Below are 20,989 nucleotides of genomic sequence, written 5' to 3'. Positions count from 1 at the left end.
TGTGACAAGTATAATTAACAACCATTCTCCCTCTCTCTCTCTGTGCTCACAGTTGTTTCTGCGGATTACTTGGACCCGTCCAATCCAGAACAGACAAACATCCCACGTTTCCAAGAGATCCAGGCCTATCCAAAAGAGATGGAGTCCTCCGTCCGCTTCCCAGAGTTCACAACACAGCACGAGCAGCCAGTGGAGGTTAAAGGTAGGCTTAAAGGAGTAGATACGGCGTGGACATTTTGGGGTTCACTATGCAGCCTTCATAACATAATAGTCCATGAATTAAGTCTGAGCTGTTGTACTGCGTCGTCAGTTTGTCAAGTTCTTCAACCAGTCTGGTAGTGTTTTTATGTGTGTGTGATTGACTGATTTCATTCATTAATTTATCGTCATAATATCATTACAACAGTCTCCACAGCACCAGCCAGAGTCGCAACAGCCACAGACGACCCCATAGCAACAGCCACAGACGACCCCATAGCAACAGCCACAGACGCCTCTCCTGTCCAGACTGAGTCCACTGAATCCTCCACTGTCGGTCGCCAGGCGTCTGCCAAGAAGAAGCGTCACACTGAGGTCCCAGGCCCTCTCGCTGTTGCCGTGGTGATCATCTTTAGGACCCTGGGACAGCTCCTGCCTGAAAACTACAACATTGATCGTAGGAGCCTACGGTACTTCTTACATTTCCTCCTCAGTCTTACCACATAAAACAAGTTGGTTGTCTTTAAAACATGCTGTCTAGTGTATAATTCAAAGATGTTACACAGTGCCGTGTATACGACATGCGATGCGCTTCGCCACACACATAACATATAAACAACTGTTCTTTCCTTGACAGTTCCCTTGTATAGAATGTGTGTGCGTTTATGCAGTTGTGTGTGTACAAGGAGGCTCAATTCTATCATGCTTTTAATCCTGTTAGTCAAATCAAATCAAACTTTATTTGTCACATGCGCCAAATACAACAAGTGTAGACCTTACCGTGAAATGCTTACTCACAAGCCCTTAACCAACATTGCAGTTCAAGAAGAGTTAAGAAAATATTTACCAAGTAGACTAAAGTAAAAAAGTGATAATAAAAAGTAACACAATAAGAATAACAATAACGAGGCTATATACAGGGGGTACCGGTACCGAGTCATTGTGCGGGGGTTAGTTGAGGTCATTTGTACATGTAGGTAGGGGTGAAGTGACTATGCATAGATAATAAACAGTGAGTAGCAGCAGTGTAAAAACGGGAGGGAGTGGGTGTGTTACTGTGTGCCCTCTGTTTTGGACTAGTTTTCATTGTGGTAGATGTATTTAATGCTGTTGTCCTGCCTCACAGTTGTAACCAGAACCTTACGGTAAGTCATTCTCAATAAGAATGTATTTTGTATGACTACAGTCAATGTAAACACACATGTCACCTAGTGTGTGTGTGTGTGTGTGTGTGTGTGTGTGTGTGTGTGTGTGTGTGTGTGTGTGTGTGTGTGTGTGTGTGTGTGTGTGTGTGTGTGTGTGTGTGTGTAGACTCCCCAACCGGCCCATCATCAACACCCCAATTGTGAGCACGGTGGTTTACAGCGAGAGGGTACCCTTCACCATTCCTCTTGCACAACCCATCACCCTGGAATATAGACTACTGGAGACAGAGGAGAGGACCAAACCTGTCTGTGTCTACTGGAATCATTCCATCACGTAAGGATGAGTATACCTATCAATGCTCTTATTCATACAGTGGTTCCTCAATTAGAAGTTTTGAGACTTCGAGGTAATTTGTGGTTTAGTACGGTACCCTGCGTCACTGCTTCATTGCTCCAGACCAGCGCAAGGGGGAGTTGGAGCACTGAGGATGCTTTTGGGTCCCAAGTCCTGAAAATGAACGGGCGATATAAACCAAATAGAAACTGATAATTGTGCACGACTTCAAAATTGAATGTCAATGAACTGAATGATGAGGATGAAGAAGGTGATTGAATTTAGAACAATATTGTAAGAATTGCTATTACTCTGTCCTGCAGCGCACACTCAAAAAAAGACACTTATTTTTTGGGGTCAGAACAAGCTGTAACTGAACTGTAGCATATTACTTACTAAAACTGTTGTTACACTGAGCTTTTTATTCTAAGAGAAATGATCATGTTCAATTATATTCCATGATATTCTTAAGATATATGTGTTGACTGAATATAAATATAAGCAAGTGATGTCTGCTAAATAATCAAGTTGATGGCGCAGTCATATAGCCTCGGCGCCTACATAAAGCTGAGTGACTCAGTCATATAGCCTCGGCGCCTACATAAAGCTGAGTGACTCAGTCATATAGCCTCGGCGCCTACATAAAGCTGAGTGACTCAGTCATATAGCCTCGGCGCCTACATAAAGCTGAGTGACTCAGTCATATAGCCTCGGCGCCTACATAAAGCTGAGTGACTCAGTCATATAGCCTCGGCGCCTACATAAAGCTGAGTGACTCACTCATTCATGGCTTTGGATCAAAATAAATAAGTACCAACATTCTTTCTGATAGTCTTTAATAAAGAAATGTTTTGGTTATCCTGACCTGGATGCCATGTATTATAGTCTCTAAAAGGAAAAATATTACCACCGTCTCTTGCACATGTCATTTTACAGATTTGCCCTAATGAAAAATGCCCGTTAGATATTCATTTAGAATCCTCCAATCCTCCAAATGTAATTATTGGCCGAGAGCCATATAGATTGCAAAATAGTTGGGAAGAGATTTTCGATGGCACATGGTTTATGAATTGACACGCAATTTTCCGTTCCTCCTAAAATCGCTAACAGTCAAATGCATTCTCTCCGTCGCCCACACGCACTTGAAACATTTGGTTAATAAAGCGTTTAAAGGCTGACATTGGTTGTTTTTATGCATTCATGAATTAAAATGCTTTAGCTGACACGCTGCGGTTCATCTGATGAAGGGGCACATGGGCCTATTTATATAATGAATATGAATTTGGAGGGCAGAAATGATTAAATATTAAAGCATTAGACCTCTCACTAAAGGCGTCAGTCATACAACTGGTTGAAGATTAAAGGCTAGATCATTTTTCAAGCTGTTCAAACATTCATAGATGACCAGCAGGGTCAAATGCCTTTCCTGTGGCTCAGTTGGTAGAGCATGGTGTGTGCAACACCAGGGTTGTGGGCTCGATTCCCACGGGGGGCCAGCACAAAAAATGCACGAAATGGAACGTATGCATTCACTACTGTAAGTCGCTCTGGATAAGAGCGTCTGCTAAATGACTAAAATGTAAATGTAAATAATATAAACAGTGGTTATAGAGGGTGCAAACGGTAAGCTTTTCATAGCTGAGCATTGAGAGAGAGAGAGATCAAATTAATTAAGCTACATATCTTAAAATCAATCCCATATACCATGTTCTTACAAAAAAAGGTTTTAAATTCTTTAGTACAGCCAATATTAAATACTGTCAAATGCTTCTCAAAGATGCCCCTTGGTGGTCAAACTAGCACTAACTAGCATTAATGGCAACAATGGCTGACAATGAAATAACGTGCCATAGAATTCTGCGGCAGCCCGCAAGGTGTGCTGTGGTATGACGCAACTTTAACAGGAAGAACCACTGTATCATAGGTTTAGAATGGAGTTTAGCTAGATTCTGTTGAAAAGGAAAAAAATCATACCCAACAATCTCTATTTTGGGTCCAGGGTTCAAGGAACGGGAGGCTGGTCTGCCAAGGGGTGTGAGCTTGTGTTCAGGAACAGCACTCACATCAGCTGCCAGTGCAGTCACATGTCCAGCTCTGCTGTGCTCATGGACATCTCCAAAAGAGAGGTACCGCCCTGAACCCTCTACCGCACACACTAGGACAGCTTTAATGTTATTATTTTATAACTTGGATTATTTGATTTTACCTCCTATTCTGTGTTTACCTCCTCAGCATGGGGAGGTCCTACCCCTGAAGATCATCACCTACACCACTGTGTCAGCATCGCTAGTGGCCCTCCTCATCACCTTCCTCCTCCTGGCCATCCTCCGGAAGCTCCGCTCCAACCTCCACAGCATCCACAAAAACCTGGTGGTGTCCATCTTCCTCTCTGAGCTCGTCTTCCTCTTCGGAATCAACCAGACTGAGAATGTGGTGAGGGCCTAGCACACGACCCTGAGGCACACCCCAAAAAACACTCTCTCTTTGTCTTCTTGCTTTATTATAGACTCTCCGCTTATTGATATACCTGCAGGATAAGACTTAGTCACTACTGTAATATATTGGTTTACAGCATTGTGCGGAGGGGAACTCCATTTGTCGGGATTTCCAAGAGGAAGGCTACAGAGCTAGCCTTGGGTCTCCTCTCCCCTCCACAACTTTGAAATGCATATGTCTTTTATGGTAGTGAGTTGTGACTGTATTGGCTGTGCCTGAGCATCTTAGTGGCTTTATCTTGGATAAAAATAGTTCTGTTTCTGTCTGGCAATGTGTGGAGTTGGCCTTAGCGATCGTATTGTGTTCTGTTGTTATAGATTAGAAGTTACTGAACCAGACATATTTCACAGACGTCACAACTGACATTTAGCACAGATTTATTTTCAAACGGGGGCTTTAATTATCTTTCCCAACATCTCTGTCCCTCAGTTCATGTGTACAGTGGTAGCCATCCTGCTGCACTACTCCTACATGTGTACATTTGCCTGGATGTTCGTGGAGGGACTTCACATCTACCGCATGCTGACTGAGGTCCGCAACATCAACCATGGCCACATGAGATTCTACTATGCCATTGGCTGGGGCGTTCCTGCCATTATCACCAGTGAGTGAGACGCACACACTCTCTCTTTCACACACACTCCCCACCGACACACACACACACACTGACAGACACACAGACACGCATGCAAACAAATACATTCCCGCTCATTTATGCACACAAAGACAGAGAGGGACACAGATCAACGGAAACAACATACCGAAAGTAACCACACCCCTGGACTTTTTCCACATTTTGTTGTGTTACAGCCTGAATTTAAAATTGATACAATTGAGATTTTGTGTCACTGGCCTACACACAATACCCCATAATGTCAAAGTGGAATTATGTTTTAGATATTTTTACAAATTAATTAAAAATGAAAGCCTGAAATGTCTTGAGACAATAAGTATTCAACCCCTTTGTTATGGCAAGCTTAAATTAGTTCAGGAGTAGAAATGTGCTTAACTAGTCACAGAATAAGTTGCAATAATGGTGTTTAACATGATTTTTGAATGACTACCTCATCTCTGTACTCCACATAACAATTATATAATGTAAGGTCCCTCAGTCAAGAAGGGAATTTCAAACACAGATTCAACCATAAAGACCAGGGAGGTTTTCAAATGCCTCACAAAGAACGGAACCTAATGGTAGATTTAAAAAAAACGGACATTGAATATCCCATTGAGCATGGTTAAGTTATTAATTACACTATCAATAAACCCAGTCACTGTAAAGATACAGGCGTCCTTCCTAACTCAGTTGCCGGAGAAGATGACAAGCGCTCAGGGATTTCACCATGAGGCCAATGGTGACTTTAAAACAGTTACAGTTTAATCGCTGTGATAGGAGAAAACTGAGGATGGATCAACAACATTGTAGTTACTCCACAATACTAACTAAACTAAATGACAGAGTGAAAATGAAGCCTCTACAGAATAAAAAATATTCCATTTCATGCATCCTGTTTGCAATAAGGTACTAAAGTAAAACTGACAAAAATGTAACAAAGAAATCATCTCTATGTCCAGAAGACAAAGTGTTATGTTTGGGGCAAATCCAACACGACGTTCCTCTCTACATATTTTCAAGCATGGTGGTGGCTGCATCATGATATGGAATGCTTGTCATCGGCAAGGACTAGGGAGTTATATAGGATAAAAAGAAACGGAATAGAGCTAAGCACAGACCAAATCCTAGAGGAAAACCTGGTTCAGTCTGCTTTCCACCAGACACTGGGAGAGAAATTCATCTTTCAACAGGACAATACCCTAAAACACAAGGCCAAATATACACTGGAGTTGCTTACCAAGATGACATTGAATGTTCCTGAGTTGTCTTGTTACAGTTTTGACTTAAATCGGCTTGAAAATCTATGACAAGACTTGAAAATGGCTGTCTAACAATGATCAACTTGACAGAACTTGAAGAATGTTTTTAAAGAATAATGTGCAAATATTGTACAATCCAGGTGTGGAAATCTCTTAGAGACTTACCCAGAAACACTCCCAGCTGTAATCCCTGCCAAAGATGATTCTAACATTTATTGACTCAGGAGTGTAAATACTTAAATTAGATATTTCTGTATTTCATTTTCAATAAATCTGCAAAAATGTATGAAAATATGTTTTCACTCCCTTTGTGTGGTATTGTGTGTAAAATCTATAACACAAAAAATGTGGAATAAGTCGAGGGTATGAATACTTTCTGAAGGCACTGTACTCTTCAAGCCAGGTTTGTGGTCAATTCAAAACAAATTCCAGTCAATTCAGAAACTAAACCAAATTCGAATTCCACATTTTCCTAGTTGAAAAGCATTGTTGGGAATTGGAATTTCAGTGTAGTTCCTGAATTGACAGGAATTAAAATGGAATTGACTAACTATGTGTGTTTTCCTCTCTTGTAGGTCTGGCAGTAGGGTTGGATCCTCAGGGTTATGGTAACCCAGACTTCTGTTGGCTTTCTGTCCACGACACACTCATCTGGAGTATCGCCGGGCCCATCGCTATCGTAGTACTGGTGAGTGTGTGTTTAAGCACTCTTTATTTGTTGTACTATACTGTATTGGTTATGGCTGTTATTCATCTCCATCTCATGTATCTCCCTTAGGTCAACATTACTTTATTCTTCCTGGCCGCCAAGGCCTCGTGCGGAAAGAGACAGTGGACATTTGAGAAGACTGGAGCAATGTGAGTACTTCGGAACAGGATAGGGTTAGAAAATAGTTGGCATATAGCATAACGTGTTGGCTGGATTCCATTCAAAAATAACAACCTCTCCTCTCCAGCTGTTCTCTACGCATAGCCTTCATCCTCCTGTTGCTCATCAGTGCTACCTGGCTCCTGGGCCTCATGGCAGTCAATAGTGATATACTCTCCTTCCACTACCTCTTCGCCATCTTCAGCTGCCTCCAGGTATTTGTCTTTTTGCCTTGTCATAAAAAGTACTTCCAAATCCCTGAAATACATTGACTCTGTTTATCTGATGTGCAAATCTCTCTCTCTCTCTCTCTCTCTCTCTCTCTCCTCTCTCTCTCTCTCTCTCTCTCTCTCTCTCTCTCTCTCTCTCTCTCTCTCTCAGGGTTTGTGCATCTTCTTCTTCCTCTGTATTTTCAACAAGGAGGTGAGGATCAACCTGAAGAACGTCCTCACAGGGAAGAAGTCCATAGTGGAAGATTCTACTGCCACCCGCACCACTTTACTCACAGTATGTACACATCAGTCAATATCTAAGGGTACAAAACCTGTGTACATTAAAATCCCCTGGAGTCGATAATCTAATTAGCATAATACACATTTCCCTAATATGACCATACCATCGAAAGGTGAGACTTCCAAGAAAACAGACACGTCGGTTGTTTTGCTCTAGGACGCCCACAAGCCTCACAAGACTCGTCTGAAGGTAGCCCAGTATCGGTTTGAAAAATGATTGGAAGCATACACTGAGTGTACAAAACATTAAGAAAACCTGCTCTTTCCATGACATATAATGACCAGGTGAATCCAATTTGAAGCTATGTTCCCTTATTGATGTCACTTTCAATCAGTGTAGATGAAGGGTAGGAGACACGTTTTTAAGCCTTGAGGATTTTTAAGCCTTGAGACAATTGAGAAATGGCTTGTGAATGTGTGCATTTCAGAGGGTGAATGGTCAAGACAAGATTTAAGTGCCTTTTGAACAGGGTTACAGTAGTTACAGTAGTAGGTGCCAGACGTACCGGTTTGTTTCAAGAACTGCAACGTTGCTGTGTTTTTCACACTCAACAACAGTTTCCTGTGTGTCTCAAGAATGGTCCACCACCCAATGGACATCCAGCCAACTGTGGGAAGAATTGGAGTCAACATGGGCCAGCATCCCTGTGGAACACTTTCGACACCTTGTATAGTCCTTCCCCCGATGAATTGAGGCTTTTCTGAGGGCAACAATATTTTTTATGCACATTTTTTCATACTTACAGGGGTCCTACATTTCTAAATCAAATAGCTAAATGATCCTTGGTATGACCTTCTTAAAACAATTCCATATGTTAGCTTAGTAGAAACCCAGGCACGGGCCCTTTGATCTTACAGGGATAGATACGAGATATTCATCATAAAGGGGATCACATAAACATTACCTGATGCTGCTGATGCTGCTGATGGTGACGATTCAATCCACATTCTTCCTCTTTGATGCCCCCAGCGTTCTTTAAACGGTAAGTACGCGTTCACGGAGGAGGACGGTTTGTACCGCACGGCCATTGGAGAGTCCACTGCCTCCCTGGAAAGCACGGTCAGATCAGCCCACAGCCTCAGCAGCAGCCAGACCAGGTAACTCACTGGGTGGCAGTTGGGTTGTAGTGAAACTGGGTTTTAATTAGGGTTGCAAAACTCTAGTAACCTTCCAAAATTCCCGGCTTTCTAAGAATTATTATTGGAGGATTCTGGATTTACTGCTTATTCCCCCCTGATTCCAGGAATGTTCCAACCGGTATTTCGGGAAAACCTGGGAATTTTGGGAAGGTTACCGGAATGTTGCAACCCTAGTTCTACTGGAACAAAATTGTCGTTCATGTTCAAATTATTATTTCTGTACTCATCATGTTTCTTTCTTCCTACAGGAATGACTCGGAGCAAAAGCACACTACATCCTCCCGCTCAGCCAAAAAGAGTTACAGTGGGGAGGGAGACTCCTCCATCTTCATCCGCAAGCGTTCCAAGAAAGATAGTACGAGTCTTATGCACAAACCGTATGCAAACTGCATGTCATCTGTTTTAGTCTGATCCCGATACTTGTCGTGCCATTGGCTGCTTGGGCCTACATTTCAGATGTCCGATAGTAAGTAATAGCCCGTGTGTTTCCATGGTGACAGATTCGGACTCGGACAGCGAGCTCTCAGGGGATGAGCACAGTAGCTCCTACGCCTCATCAGACAGTGATAATGATAGCCGCAAACATAGGTGGAACAACGAGAGACCGCCCCAGCACAGTACACCCAAAGGTAACGGGACTCACGTTCAAACACACACACACACACAAATGGATATCAATAGAACTATATGGCATAAAATCTCAGATTCATTTTTAGGCGAATCTCATATAAACTGTTTATTTTTCTACTTTTGTAGTGGATACGGCAGCCAATCACATGAAGCCTTACTGGCCAGTTGAGCCGCCGACAGTCAGTGAGAGTGAGGAGCCCTGCGGGTTGGAGACGCTGCGTATGGAGACGAAGGTCAACGTGATGCTCCACCAGGACAAAAAAGTCAATGGGGAGTCACCCTCCCAGAACGGTAGTGCCCCTCCCAGCTCACCTGACAGCAACCAGACAGAGAAGAGAAGGGGTGAGAGAGAGAGACAGACTCCGATCTGACCATTCAGGCCCTTTATAATTGACCTTTGTCAAGAATGTCCCAAATCAAATGAATTGTGTGATTGAATCACCATGTCAACATTCTGTGTTATGTTTTGCTATCCAAATAAGTTGTGTGTGTGTGTGTGTCTCTGTGTGTGTTTGCTTGCATGACTGACTGTGGTCTGTACACTCACCCTTTGTGTGCGCGTGTTTGCATCCTCTGTCAGGCATTCTGAAAAACAAAATCACTTACCCTCCTCCGCTGACTGACAAGAACATGAAGAATCGCCTGCGGGAGAAATTGAGCGACTACAACCCCCCCACCATCTCCCCCAGAACTACCCCAGTCCCCGTCCCCCCGTCTCCCGTCTCCCCCCGTCTTTGCGCTGTAACCGGGGCCAACCGGGTCCTCATCAAACCCCCACCTCGCCCACCCGTGCCTCCACGCCCTCCGTTGTCTCCACGGGACCTGCGCAACGGGTTTGTCATGACAACGACGAGGACGACAATGTCGCCATTGGTCAATGGTGTCAACGGGGTTCAATACGCCCAAGACTCAGACTCAGAGTGAGTGGTCACGAGATACTGGCAGCCATGTTGCATGTCTAACAGATGTGTTGGATAATACGTCAGTCACTTTCTGACTTTTAAAAACTCTCTCTGTCTCTCTCAACAGTGGTAGCAACGAAACCTCAATCTGACCTGGATGGAATTCCAGGTAGACAACCAAGGAAGAGGGGCTACTGCGCTAATACCATATGTGGGATTCAAGGGTCACTATGACCCATTCCAGTAGGCCACAGGACCCCTAAACTCATATGGAGATCAGTGTCACCGCAGACAGTTGCCTGCCCAAGGGAAAAAGGGACGAAAGTGTTAGACTAAATCCCACAGGACAGCGTGAAAACTACATGTCCCAGCATGCAGCAGTGAGTTGGAAAAACAAAACAATGCACTTCACGGCATGGCCACCAAGTGACGCTGTCTGTAGTTATTCAGTGCAGGCGGCATCAGACAGCAGGTTGGGATTGAAGACTTTTCTATCACCAGATGTGCCATGATGTGACGCTGACCTCATGAATCAGTAAGACCTCACTAAGTGCCCAGCTGTGTTTGCTCACAGAGGCAGAAACATCAAAAAAACGAATCAAAGCCGTTGGTCTGTGTAATTACGATGTAGATATTTTTTCTTCTTCTTTGTTACTTGTTTATAGGACAGGAATAACTCATTTGTACATTGTAAGGGTTATTATTGTAATATGATATTTCTGGGACGTCATGTGTAGATGTGACAGTCAACAAGGTTTTTTACGGATGTTTTACAAATTTGCCACTTTTTTTAAGAAAACCATCCACAGCATGTAAAGTACTCCCAGTCTGAAAATACTCTGCTGATAACAATGGGATTTTTAAAGTATTCAAACACTCACATAGTAAGTGTAGCTGAACAAAAGCCATCTTGAAGTAGTAATTGTAACATAGGGAGGTGCGTTCATCTCTGTATTAGAGTAAAGGTCTTGTCCATTCCAATGGTATCTAAATCCAGTCCTGGTCACTGAATGACTTTGAATGAGAAAAATGCACTGAAACCTTAATACTTGCATTACAAGTTCCAGTCAATATCAGAGTAATATGTAGAAATAAATTGCTACTCTAGAATGGTTAGTAGAAGCATTAAGGTGTGTTGCCTTTTGATTGTTAACTTTAGCATGTTGTGTCATTGTAACCCTTTTTATATTCTTATCGTTTTGTCTTTCCATGTACGTATCTCTGGAGATCCTCAAGCCATAGAGCATTGTAAATGTTCAGCCAGTAACATGTCCGTATTCTGATTTTCAACTCATTAGAATAGTAAGTTAACAGTTTTATTTCCAAGAATACAGTAGTCATTTAATGTATCAACAGCGTGCCTTTCTCCCTGCCACCGCATAGCATAGTGTCTAAATGCAAGGTAACCACTTCGATCTACTTTAATGATACTTTCATCCCTCAGTTCCCCTTCCGCTCTTTCATGTTTACAGATGAGTCATGTCTCTATAAATCTGTTCTCTTTCAAGTACTTGTTTTCGATGTATCACATATGGAGATTCACTGGAGGTGGATCACTACGAAGAACCAATCACACAACGTCTGTCGGACACAGGTGAGCCCTCCCTCCTTATAAGGCGCAACTCGCTGGCCACCGGTCAATCTGTTGTCTGAAGGATGCTGACGAGACGCCGGTGTAGAACAAGAAGAAGAAAGGGAGGGGAGAGGACATGCGGAGAAGATGGCGGAAACTGAGGCTTTGTTTGAAATTGCTAGTGCATCGGGTGAAGCTAATAGCACAGAAAGTGAGAATGAGTGGGTTACAGTTGTGAAGAAGATGGGAAACAAGAAAAGTAAAGTTGTGGTGTAAAATAGGAAATCCCTAGACTCGTTTTTAGTCAGATTGAGGGTTTTAGATCAATGCTACTTGGGAAATCCATTTAACATCTCGAGGAAAATCTGGAATGTGTTAGAGGAAAGTGTGGAGTTGGTGAGAGTCACAGGAAGTGGGCTTATTTAGATTTCTTTGTGTGTCCACTGAGCTTTTTTTAATAAGACTAAAACAGATATCAGAGTGGAATGTTTCCTGTATGGATTTTCGTAGCAGGGTGCCTATCAAGGGGGTTATTTCTGGGGTGGAGCAAGAACTAAAGGCAGAAGATATTACTGACAACATCGATGGAGTGGTTGGTGCACGTCGACTGACCTGTATGTTGGACAGAGAAAATAAAATCACTTCATCCATGCCACTGTTCTTTGATGAGGAGTCTCTCCCTTCTCATATAAAGTTAGGATTTGTGAGATACCCTGTTGTGCACAAGCCCCTTCAGTGTCATAAATGTAAACGATTTGGTCATGTGTCAAGTGTGTGCTGAAGGGAAGAGTATCGTATGCCAGATGAAGTGAAATGCTGCAACTGTGGAGGTGAACATGAGCCTGAATTCCTGGAATGCCCTGTTAGGGTGAAGGAGAATAAGGTGTCCAGAGTAAGGAGTGTCCAGCGTGTCTCCTATCTTGAGGATGTGAGAAGAGTGGAAGGAATGAGTGGCGGGGAAGAAACAATGGTGGTAGAGCCACCACGACCAGTGAAGGTTTCTCATCAACCGAGGGATCATGAAGAGGCATGCTTGAGAATGACCAGAGGGCGGGTGAGTGGCACCTTATAAGGAGGGAGGGCTCATCTCATTCGCCACTTGACCTGTCTGCCTCCTGTGATTAGTTCTTCATAGTGATCCGCCTTCGGCGAATCCCCATATGTGATACATCTCACTCACTTATCAGAGAACCGGGGTAACGAAAGTAACCTTAAGTTATTGTTTCACAGACACTGGAATAATTATTGTAATATGTATATATTTATTTTTTTGTGAAAAGACACTGGCAATCAGACTCTAGGAACAGTAAATTAAGCCACATTTGGATTTTTGTATTATTATGTATTTCTTCGGTCATTAAGAATTGGTAGGTATATGAAATATTTGCATGTTTTCAGTATGGCCTGTCAAGGTGTTTGGGTAAAGGGTAAAATAGATACATTTTATTCAATTGCTTCTCTTGTTTACATTAGTAAAGCAATATCTAGTAACAGGACTCATTGATACGCCTCATGCTCATGAATCTCATGCCCATAGAGCCCATGCTCATCTGATTGAAGTTTCTGTACTCTCCAGGCCTCATGTACATCATCCTGCCTCTGTACTGGGGCTGCTCGTACATGAGCCAGTGGCCGTCCATCACGTTGCAGGACATGCAGTTGTTCATGCGGTAACGACCCATGATGTCGTCACAGTCGTCCATCATCTCGTGCATCTGACCTCCGAAGTTCTCCCTCTCGTAGATCCTCATCCTGTAAGATCCTCTGTGCTGTAACATGATGAACAACATGTTTTACTGAGAAATCTGCACAGTTCAGGAACTTCCTAAAAAATGTGTAATGTAGCATCATAGATGGTAGACATATTGAGGAATGGACACAGGTGTATGTTTCTCAGAAATCAGCGCCATAAAATGCTACAAACGAAATGTCATTGGGTTTACCATGGGGATCATGCGACAGGACCTGATGTCGTTCATTCCCATCATGCGCTGGTAGTCAGAGTACTCTCCCCTCCTCATGAACCACTGGTTTCCCATGTAGTTGGGGCGGTCGTAGACCATGAAGCAGCCACTCTCAACCCTGCAGGACTGGCAGCGGCTCAGGTAGGAGGACATGTCAGGGCAGTCGCTCATGCACTCATAGGAACGACCCTGGAAGTTCCTGTCCTCGTAGAAGGTGATCTGAAAATAAGCAGGAATCCTTTTTATGAACCATTCAAACTTACAAAAACACATTGCTACATTCTGGGCCCTATCCAATCCCACTAGTAATCAGGTTTCTGCAATTAAGGTTGTCTTGTGCTCTGACACTAGAGTATAAGAGAGCCCTTAGTCTAGCTATCTAGGAAAATGTATATATATGCACTAAAATATACTTTGCTGTTCATGTTCATGCCGGTGGAGGTCATTTTGTCTCTCTGTGCTGCTGCTGCTGCTCTGGATGTGGAACTGATATCCTACCTGTTTAAAACCTTTCTTTTTATACCTGTGGCCACATTGTACTAACCCCTGACTCAGCAACATGGCCTAGAGGCCCATAGAGCACTGCGGTTTGTCTAGGGACATGGCTCCATCAAAATAACTTGAAAAATGCTGTTTCTCTCTGAACAAAGTAACAATGACCCTTTGTGAAAGGGTTAACAATAAACAGTCCTACCCTTGTCCCGTTTTAGCTGATGTTCATGAGGAATTTGCAAATGATACTTTCTAGTGCTTACCTCAAAGAATTCAACACAGAATAACTACCGTGTTTACCAAATGTTACAATTTGTTGCTTGTTTCGATTTTTTATTGAGGTTTTTTACCCCAGTTAGTGTGGCCTAATTGAACAAAAGCTTGGGCTGTTGTCTCAGTCAACGCTATGGACATGGTGGGCAAATAGTGAAACAGAGAAGTTGACACTTGTAGAGACAAAAGAGTGCAACATTTTTAATCCCAGGATCGACAGACGGAAGGATACAAATAGAACATCTTTACCTTTTCCTCCTCTGCATTGTACCAGCAAGCATCACATAGTGTATCATAGTGTATCACACAGCATTGTAACACAATTCCTACACCACTCCATAAAACTTCATAAAACTCTGAGGAAGACTATCTGCGGAGTCAGCAATGTACATTATGATACAAAGACAGTACAACAATATCAGGAGAGTGGCTTTAAATTCAATCACAGCTGATCTGTAAATCTATGACCTATGTCCAGAAACATCCCTTATTCCCAAGCCATTTATAGATATTTGTGTAGTTTTGGCAAAAAGAATCCACCAAGCATATCACAATCGGAAAAGCTAGGTAGAGCCACTACCATGTTGCTTTTACCAATCCAATTCTTTCTGATCTAGGGAGTAAGAGGTTGTTTCTGGACAGGGCCCATGAATTCATGTATATATAACCACATATTTCCAAAAAGGGCAAATTGCCTCATGGAAAACTGCCATCCCAATGACTGCAAACCTTTTCCTGCTCCTATGATAGAAATATCACCGATAGACATTACGCAAAGCATTACATGAGCCCCTTTCTATAGAACATACAGTAGGTCAACAACAAGCAGTAGGGAAACATTTCATAATGCGTAGCCTATGAGTCTTTGAGGGTGAGAGATGAGCTGAGTTTACAGACTGAAGTTTTGTGAGGGGTGATTTCGTATCGAATGGTGATTTCGTATTGCACAAAGTGGGTTGCAACAGTCAGGAGGGCCACAGGCTCACACAGCAGTTTCTCAATCATTTCTCACGATCACCTCAAGAATATGTACACCAACATTAAACAGCTATAGGAGAATTTAAAAAGCTACAGTGTAAGAAAAACGTAAACGCATCCAGTGCTTTACGTAGAACAGCGCATGAAAACCCAAAGGTTCTCACGAAACTCCTCGTTTTGAACGTTGTTGAGCTATCCAAATTCTCTGGAGTGAAAGTGTAACATTTGGCTTTAAATATCTAATACTAAATAATATTTGTATAGGCCTATTGCCAGAAGTAGTTCTCTTATCCTCCTCTAAAACAGTGTATTTTGCTTGTCCTGTCATTGTACATAAAGAACAATATAATTGCACCACCTAGTGGAAACTCTTGGGAGGGCACATCAAGGCACAGGAGAGGAGAGTTTATGATTATTATTTTTTTTTAATTGTTGGATAATTGTTATCTTGGGTGCTAATCCCTACCTAAAGATGGAGATATATGGCAAACACAACATTGGGCACATTTAACAATACACGAGATCTGCATTTAATTGTATATTAATATACAGTGCATATATATCTTTGTATTCATTTACATCTTACACAGTATAACCACACATCCTTTCACATATATTACCTGAGCAAGTATTCTTAACATATTGGCAATACTACAACAATCACAATAAGAGAGCAAGCAGACATTCAAAGTATCAGCAATATAAAAATATGGAAATATAAGAATTACATCTCTAAAATATAATTGTATGTACATTCCATTGTTGGTCTTTGGATGACAATTGTGCGTCTGTTCTTCTGAACAGTTACCTCCCTTGTTATTTTTCCCTACTTCCACAACATGTCTACCAAATAAATACTACACAAACTAGATAAATAAATACAGTGAGAGTCTATGAAAAAGACTTTCCCTTTTCTAAGCTTGTCTCTACAGGCCTGTCTGGCTGATACTGGAGGAGGGGGAGTGGAGGAAGACTGGGGAGGAATAGAGAGGAATGAGTGGACCAGAGGACTACGCATTGTGGTAGCCATTCTTAGATGTATCTTTCCTGGGTTCTACGTTCTCGTAGATGGTGAGCGCAGCCGTGTTCTGGTAGATTAAATCCACGTTGGTTCCAGTTCTGGATCGGATGATGTCCATGGCACACTGGTTTAGGAACACATACTGCTCCTGTAAGACAATAACACAATGTTCTACTATTAGGATGAAGCAAACTGACCGTTCAGATGTCAAAACATTTTCACCTAGTGACCACATAAGCACCCGTAGCATAACTTAACCACAGTGACGTATTGTACAGTAGGCCTGTAATAAACCCAGAAACATGCTGAAAGGTAGACCAGTGTGGGCAGTGACTGACCTCTGTCTGAACCATGAGGGGCCGGTGCATGCGCAGGTCGTGGATGGTGCCGTACACGTCCACCATACTCTCCCTCTCTATCTGGAAGATCAGCCGGTCGATGGCTATGAAGGTGCCTGTACGACCCACACCCGCACTGAGTGGAGAGAGAGACAGAGGAGAGAGAGCGAGCAAGGGGGAGAGAGAGAAGAGAGAGAGAGAGCGAGAGAGAGGAGAGAGAGAGTGAGAGAGAGAGAGGAGAGAGAGAACTAATGTTAATTGACTTAAACCAATAACGCTTCTTGAAGTTAACTGAGATAAACAATGTGTGTGTGTGTGTGTGTGTGTGTGTGTGTGTGTGTGTGTGTGTGTGTGTGTGTGTGTGTGTGTGTGTGTGTGTGTGTACCTGCAGTGGACGACAGTGGGGGAGTGGCGTGAGTACTGGTCCATGTGTTCTCGGACCAGGTGTCTGAAGTTGATGAGCAGCTCGGTGGTCTCGGGGACGCCGTGGTCTGGCCAGGCTGTGAAGTGGAAGTGACGTACTGAGCGTGTCTCAACCGTCTTCACCTGTCAGCCAATCACAAACACAGGGACACGTACCGATAAGCACTAAGGAATGCATGACATGTAATGAATGACCCCTTCAAGGATCTGATTAACAGAGTCGTAGTTGAATCAGAAAATATCTGCTCAAATACATTTAAAACATTTTTTTTTTAAATTTTAAAATTTAACTAGGCAAGTCAGTTAAGAACAAATTCTTATTTACAATGACGATCTACACCGGCCAGACCTGGACGACGCTAGGCCAATTGTGCGTCGCCCTATGGTACTCGCAATTACGGCTGGATGTGATACAGCCTGGAAATCGAACCAGGGACTGTAATGACACCTCTAGCACTGAGATGCAGTGCCTTAGACTGCTGCGCCACTCGGGAATGAATGGAACAGAGTTGAACATGTGGTTTCCATATGTTTGATGTGTTTGATACCGTTCCATTTATTCCATTCCAGCCATAACAAGGAGCCTGTCCTCCTATAGCTCTTCGCACCAGCCTCCTCTGTTATCAAAATAACTTACATTTTTTACGTCAAAGTCCCTGATGGTCCAGTCTTCTAGGGGGATCTCAGAGGTGGTTGTCACGGTGATATTCTCAAAGTGCTTGGTCTCAGATGGATAGTATTCCTCACATTTGACCTTAGCAGAGAGAGGTGGGTGGGTGAGAGACAGGTGTGCTGTTATGAATTGGGGTAGCATAGTGTGAGGACATGTGGGTCAGGACTTCTTTCCATAGAGTTAGATAGAGGACTCATCTTTGTATCTGTGCCATTAAGGCGTCTGTGACAGCATGGGCAGTGCCATTGAGGCTATCCCCATTTTAAAGTAGTACATTTTCTTCTTCTTTTGTGTTTGAAAAAAGCGCAACACTAATATTGGTGATTTACCTCTTCCTGCGAGTCCTAAACCAAATTGTGTGTGTCATTCATTTATTGTGGCCACTAGATGATAGTGATATATCATAAAGCCATTTACTAACCATAGGCAACCCAATTTGGAAGAAGAAGACAATGCTCTCCGTTTTTCATCTAGTTGTTCAGTACAGTTTCCATTAAAATTAAACGTTCCACACATTTTGTTTTCGTACTGAAAGCAGCCCTTGATAACTGATGATTGCACAGGTGTGTGGGTTTGGCACTTAGTGTGAGAGAGGTGGACAGGTTAGCCTTTCGGCCTGGTGTCCTGCCAGTGTTTGTTTGTGTAAATACCCTTGTTTGGGCATGCCTTTTGCAATTTCTGTGTAGATTTTTGGTCGCCGTCCTTGCTTGGGCTTGACGACTGGCGTCGAGACCGATCCGGCCCTGAATCTGGTAGTGTGCTGTCGTGTGTTTGTGTGTGTGTTAGATTTGTTTTTATTTAACCAGGAAATTCCCATTGAGACACCATACCTGTCCGAGAAGGCAGCAGCAGTCAGTACAACATTACAAAGTATAAAACGTACAGTACAATCAACACAGCAACACATCATCAAGCCGATCTGAGCCCGATTTGCCAAAAGCATCTTAAGGCTAAGTTCATCAAATGAACCATAGGTTGTATATGAACACATACAGTACCAATGTAGTTATCTGCACATGTAAAGCAAGGTCCAGCCCACCATTTGACACAAGGTGCAATGGTGGGTGAGCGACTTGGCATTTGTGACAAAGCGCAAAGATGCACAATAGACTGAGTCCAGTCTTTGTAGCAACAAGGAGGCTGCATACATGTACAGCATAATCAATTACTGAAAGAAACATGGCTTGAACAAACCTCAAATGGAAAACAAGCCTTGTGAGAATTGTGAGCTTCCTCACAAGATTATCCTTGTGAACTTTGTAGACAGCTTCTGGTCTAACTATATACCAAAGTATTTATAGGGTGACACCTTTTAAATGGATGTGCCCCCAGACGTGAAAAGGGCTAACCTTCTCTGGCTGAGATCCGGCTATGGTGGAATTCCTGAATTTCATTTTTGGTGCATTCAAGACTAGCTTAACACCATATAGAGAGGTCTGCAGTGACTAAAAGGCAGTCTGGAGCGCTTCAACAACCTGAACCAGAGAAGGAGCATTGGAGTAGATGACTATATATTCTGCATACAGACGCAGCTTGGCTGGTTACATCCCCTTTCCAACACACTAAATGTGTGCGTGTGCACGCGTACGTGTGTGTGTGTGTGTACTCACTCGTCCCTGTTCGTTACAGCGTGTCAGCATGACCAGAGTCTGGACGTTCTTCTCCCAGATCATCCTCCAGAACTCGTTGACAGTGCCGGGCAAAGGACCCTGGGCCGCAATAAACTCCTTCCTGGAGTTGTAACCCTGGCAGTGGGGACATATTGACCCAGAACGTAAGCATCTACAACAAGCACTATCGAACTTTCGTAAATATTTTAATTGAAAATCTGTATATCCTGGTAATGTGAAACGGATGTGATATAAGAGATGAAATACTTCTATAACATACTTCTATAACCTGAAAATAAAGACTTATATCTGAGTGTTAATTTTAGTTACAGTGTCTTGCAAAAGTATTCATCCCCCTTGGTGTTTTTCCTATTTTGTTGCATTACAACCTGTAATTTAAATTGATTTTTATTTGGATTTCATGTAATGGACATACAAAAAATAGGCCAAATTGGTGAAGTGAAATGAAAAAAATTACTTGTTTAAAAAAAAAGGGGAAAAAAAGGAAAAGTGGTGCGTGCATATGTATTCACCCCTTTGCTATGAAGCCCCTAAATAAGATCTGATGCAACCAATTACATTCAGAAGTCACTTAATTAGTTAAATAAAGTCCATCTGTGTGCAATCTAAGTGTCACATGATCTCAGTATATATACACCAGTTCCGAATGGCACCAGAGTCTGCAACAATACTAAGCAAGGGACACCACCAAGCAAGCGGCACCATGAAGACAAAAGGAGCTCTCCAAACAGGTCAGGGACAAAGTTATGGAGAAGTACAGATCAGGGTTGGGTTATAAAAAAATATCAGAAACTTTGAACGTCCCACGGAGCACCATTAAATCCATTATTAAAAAATGGAAAGAATATGGCACCACAACAAACCTGCCAAGAGAGGGCCGCCCACCAAAACTCTCGGACCAGGCAAGGAGGGCATTAATCAGGGAGGCAACAAAGAGACCAAAGATAAACCTGAAGGAGCTGCAAAGCTCCACAGCGGAGATTGGAGTATCTGTCCATAGGACCACTTTAAGCTGTACACTCCACAGAGTTGGGCTTTATGGAAGAGTGGCCACAAAAAAGTCATTGCTTAAAGAAAAAAAATAAGCAAACACGTTTGGTGTTTGCCAAAAGGCATGTGGGAGACTCCCCAAACATATGGAAGAAGGTATTCTGGTCAGATGAGACTCAAATGTAGCTTTTTGGCCATCAAGGAAAACGCTATGTCTGGTGCAAATCCAACACCTCTCATCACCCCGAGAACACCATCCCCACAGTGAAGCATGGTGGTGGCAGCATCAGGATCTGGTGATGTTTTTCAATGGCAGGGACTGGGAAACTGGTCAGAATTGAAGGAATGATGGATGGCGCTAAATACAGGGAAATTCTTGAGGGAAACCTGTTTCACTCTTCCAGAGATTTGAGACTGGGACGGAGTTTCACCTTCCAGCAGAACAATGACCCAAAGCATACTGCTAAAGCAACACTCGAGTGGTTTAAGGGGAAACATTTCAATGTCTTGGAATGGTCTAGTCAAAGCCCAGA

At 42.8% G+C, this 20,989-nt stretch overlaps 3 protein-coding genes across 3 annotated transcripts in view; 1 reads left to right on the top strand and 2 right to left on the bottom strand.

The window, feature by feature from the left end:
• LOC106561041 (cadherin EGF LAG seven-pass G-type receptor 1) overlaps window positions 1-11,225 on the top strand; it is an 87,012-nt gene extending 75,787 nt beyond the window's left edge. Inside the window, exons 20-35 of the mRNA XM_014124611.3 lie at window positions 53-202; window positions 407-668; window positions 1,510-1,677; window positions 3,677-3,803; window positions 3,910-4,110; window positions 4,603-4,777; window positions 6,624-6,736; window positions 6,827-6,906; window positions 7,005-7,131; window positions 7,298-7,423; window positions 8,399-8,526; window positions 8,817-8,923; window positions 9,069-9,197; window positions 9,325-9,540; window positions 9,779-10,118; window positions 10,228-11,225. Coding sequence (XP_013980086.2) covers window positions 53-202; window positions 407-668; window positions 1,510-1,677; window positions 3,677-3,803; window positions 3,910-4,110; window positions 4,603-4,777; window positions 6,624-6,736; window positions 6,827-6,906; window positions 7,005-7,131; window positions 7,298-7,423; window positions 8,399-8,526; window positions 8,817-8,923; window positions 9,069-9,197; window positions 9,325-9,540; window positions 9,779-10,118; window positions 10,228-10,252 — 2,474 coding nt within the window. The 3' untranslated portion in view covers window positions 10,253-11,225. The remainder of the gene's footprint in view (window positions 1-52; window positions 203-406; window positions 669-1,509; window positions 1,678-3,676; window positions 3,804-3,909; window positions 4,111-4,602; window positions 4,778-6,623; window positions 6,737-6,826; window positions 6,907-7,004; window positions 7,132-7,297; window positions 7,424-8,398; window positions 8,527-8,816; window positions 8,924-9,068; window positions 9,198-9,324; window positions 9,541-9,778; window positions 10,119-10,227) is intronic.
• A 1,690-nt stretch (window positions 11,226-12,915) lies between these two features.
• LOC106561042 (gamma-crystallin M2-like) lies at window positions 12,916-14,151 on the bottom strand. The gene is made up of 3 exons (XM_014124612.3): window positions 14,051-14,151; window positions 13,617-13,856; window positions 12,916-13,442 (listed from the first exon to the last, which is right to left on the bottom strand). The coding sequence occupies exons 1-3, from the start codon at window positions 14,081-14,083 to the stop codon at window positions 13,158-13,160; spliced, it is 558 nt and encodes a 185-aa protein (XP_013980087.3). The 5' UTR covers window positions 14,084-14,151; the 3' UTR covers window positions 12,916-13,157.
• Window positions 14,152-14,588: 437 nt separating this feature from the next.
• LOC106561044 (receptor-type tyrosine-protein phosphatase eta) overlaps window positions 14,589-20,989 on the bottom strand; it is a 39,356-nt gene continuing 32,955 nt past the window's right edge. The window contains exons 25-29 of the mRNA XM_014124613.3: window positions 19,446-19,580; window positions 17,800-17,916; window positions 17,125-17,285; window positions 16,740-16,875; window positions 14,589-16,549 (exon numbers count right to left, since the gene is read on the bottom strand). Coding sequence (XP_013980088.3) covers window positions 16,391-16,549; window positions 16,740-16,875; window positions 17,125-17,285; window positions 17,800-17,916; window positions 19,446-19,580 — 708 coding nt within the window. The 3' untranslated portion in view covers window positions 14,589-16,390. The remainder of the gene's footprint in view (window positions 16,550-16,739; window positions 16,876-17,124; window positions 17,286-17,799; window positions 17,917-19,445; window positions 19,581-20,989) is intronic.

This window comes from Salmo salar, chromosome 10 (genome assembly GCF_965601325.2).
Source record: "Salmo salar chromosome 10, fSalSal1, whole genome shotgun sequence".
Classification (NCBI taxonomy): domain Eukaryota; kingdom Metazoa; phylum Chordata; class Actinopteri; order Salmoniformes; family Salmonidae; genus Salmo; species Salmo salar.
Note: the sequence above shows the minus strand (reverse complement) of the source record. Positions and strands in the feature narration are given on the sequence as shown.

What these genes read in the sequence shown, in the direction of transcription:
- LOC106561042 (XM_014124612.3), bottom strand. Translation starts at nt 14,083, where the DNA reads ATGACCTCCACCGGCATGAACATGAACAGCAAA. An exon ending in GCATGAACATGAACAGCAAA is followed by an intron (nt 13,857 to 14,050) that starts GTATATTTTAGT and finishes GCTTATTTTCAG; the next exon opens with ATCACCTTCTACGAGGACAG. An exon ending in CCTGTCGCATGATCCCCATG is followed by an intron (nt 13,443 to 13,616) that starts GTAAACCCAATG and finishes ATCATGTTACAG; the next exon opens with CACAGAGGATCTTACAGGAT.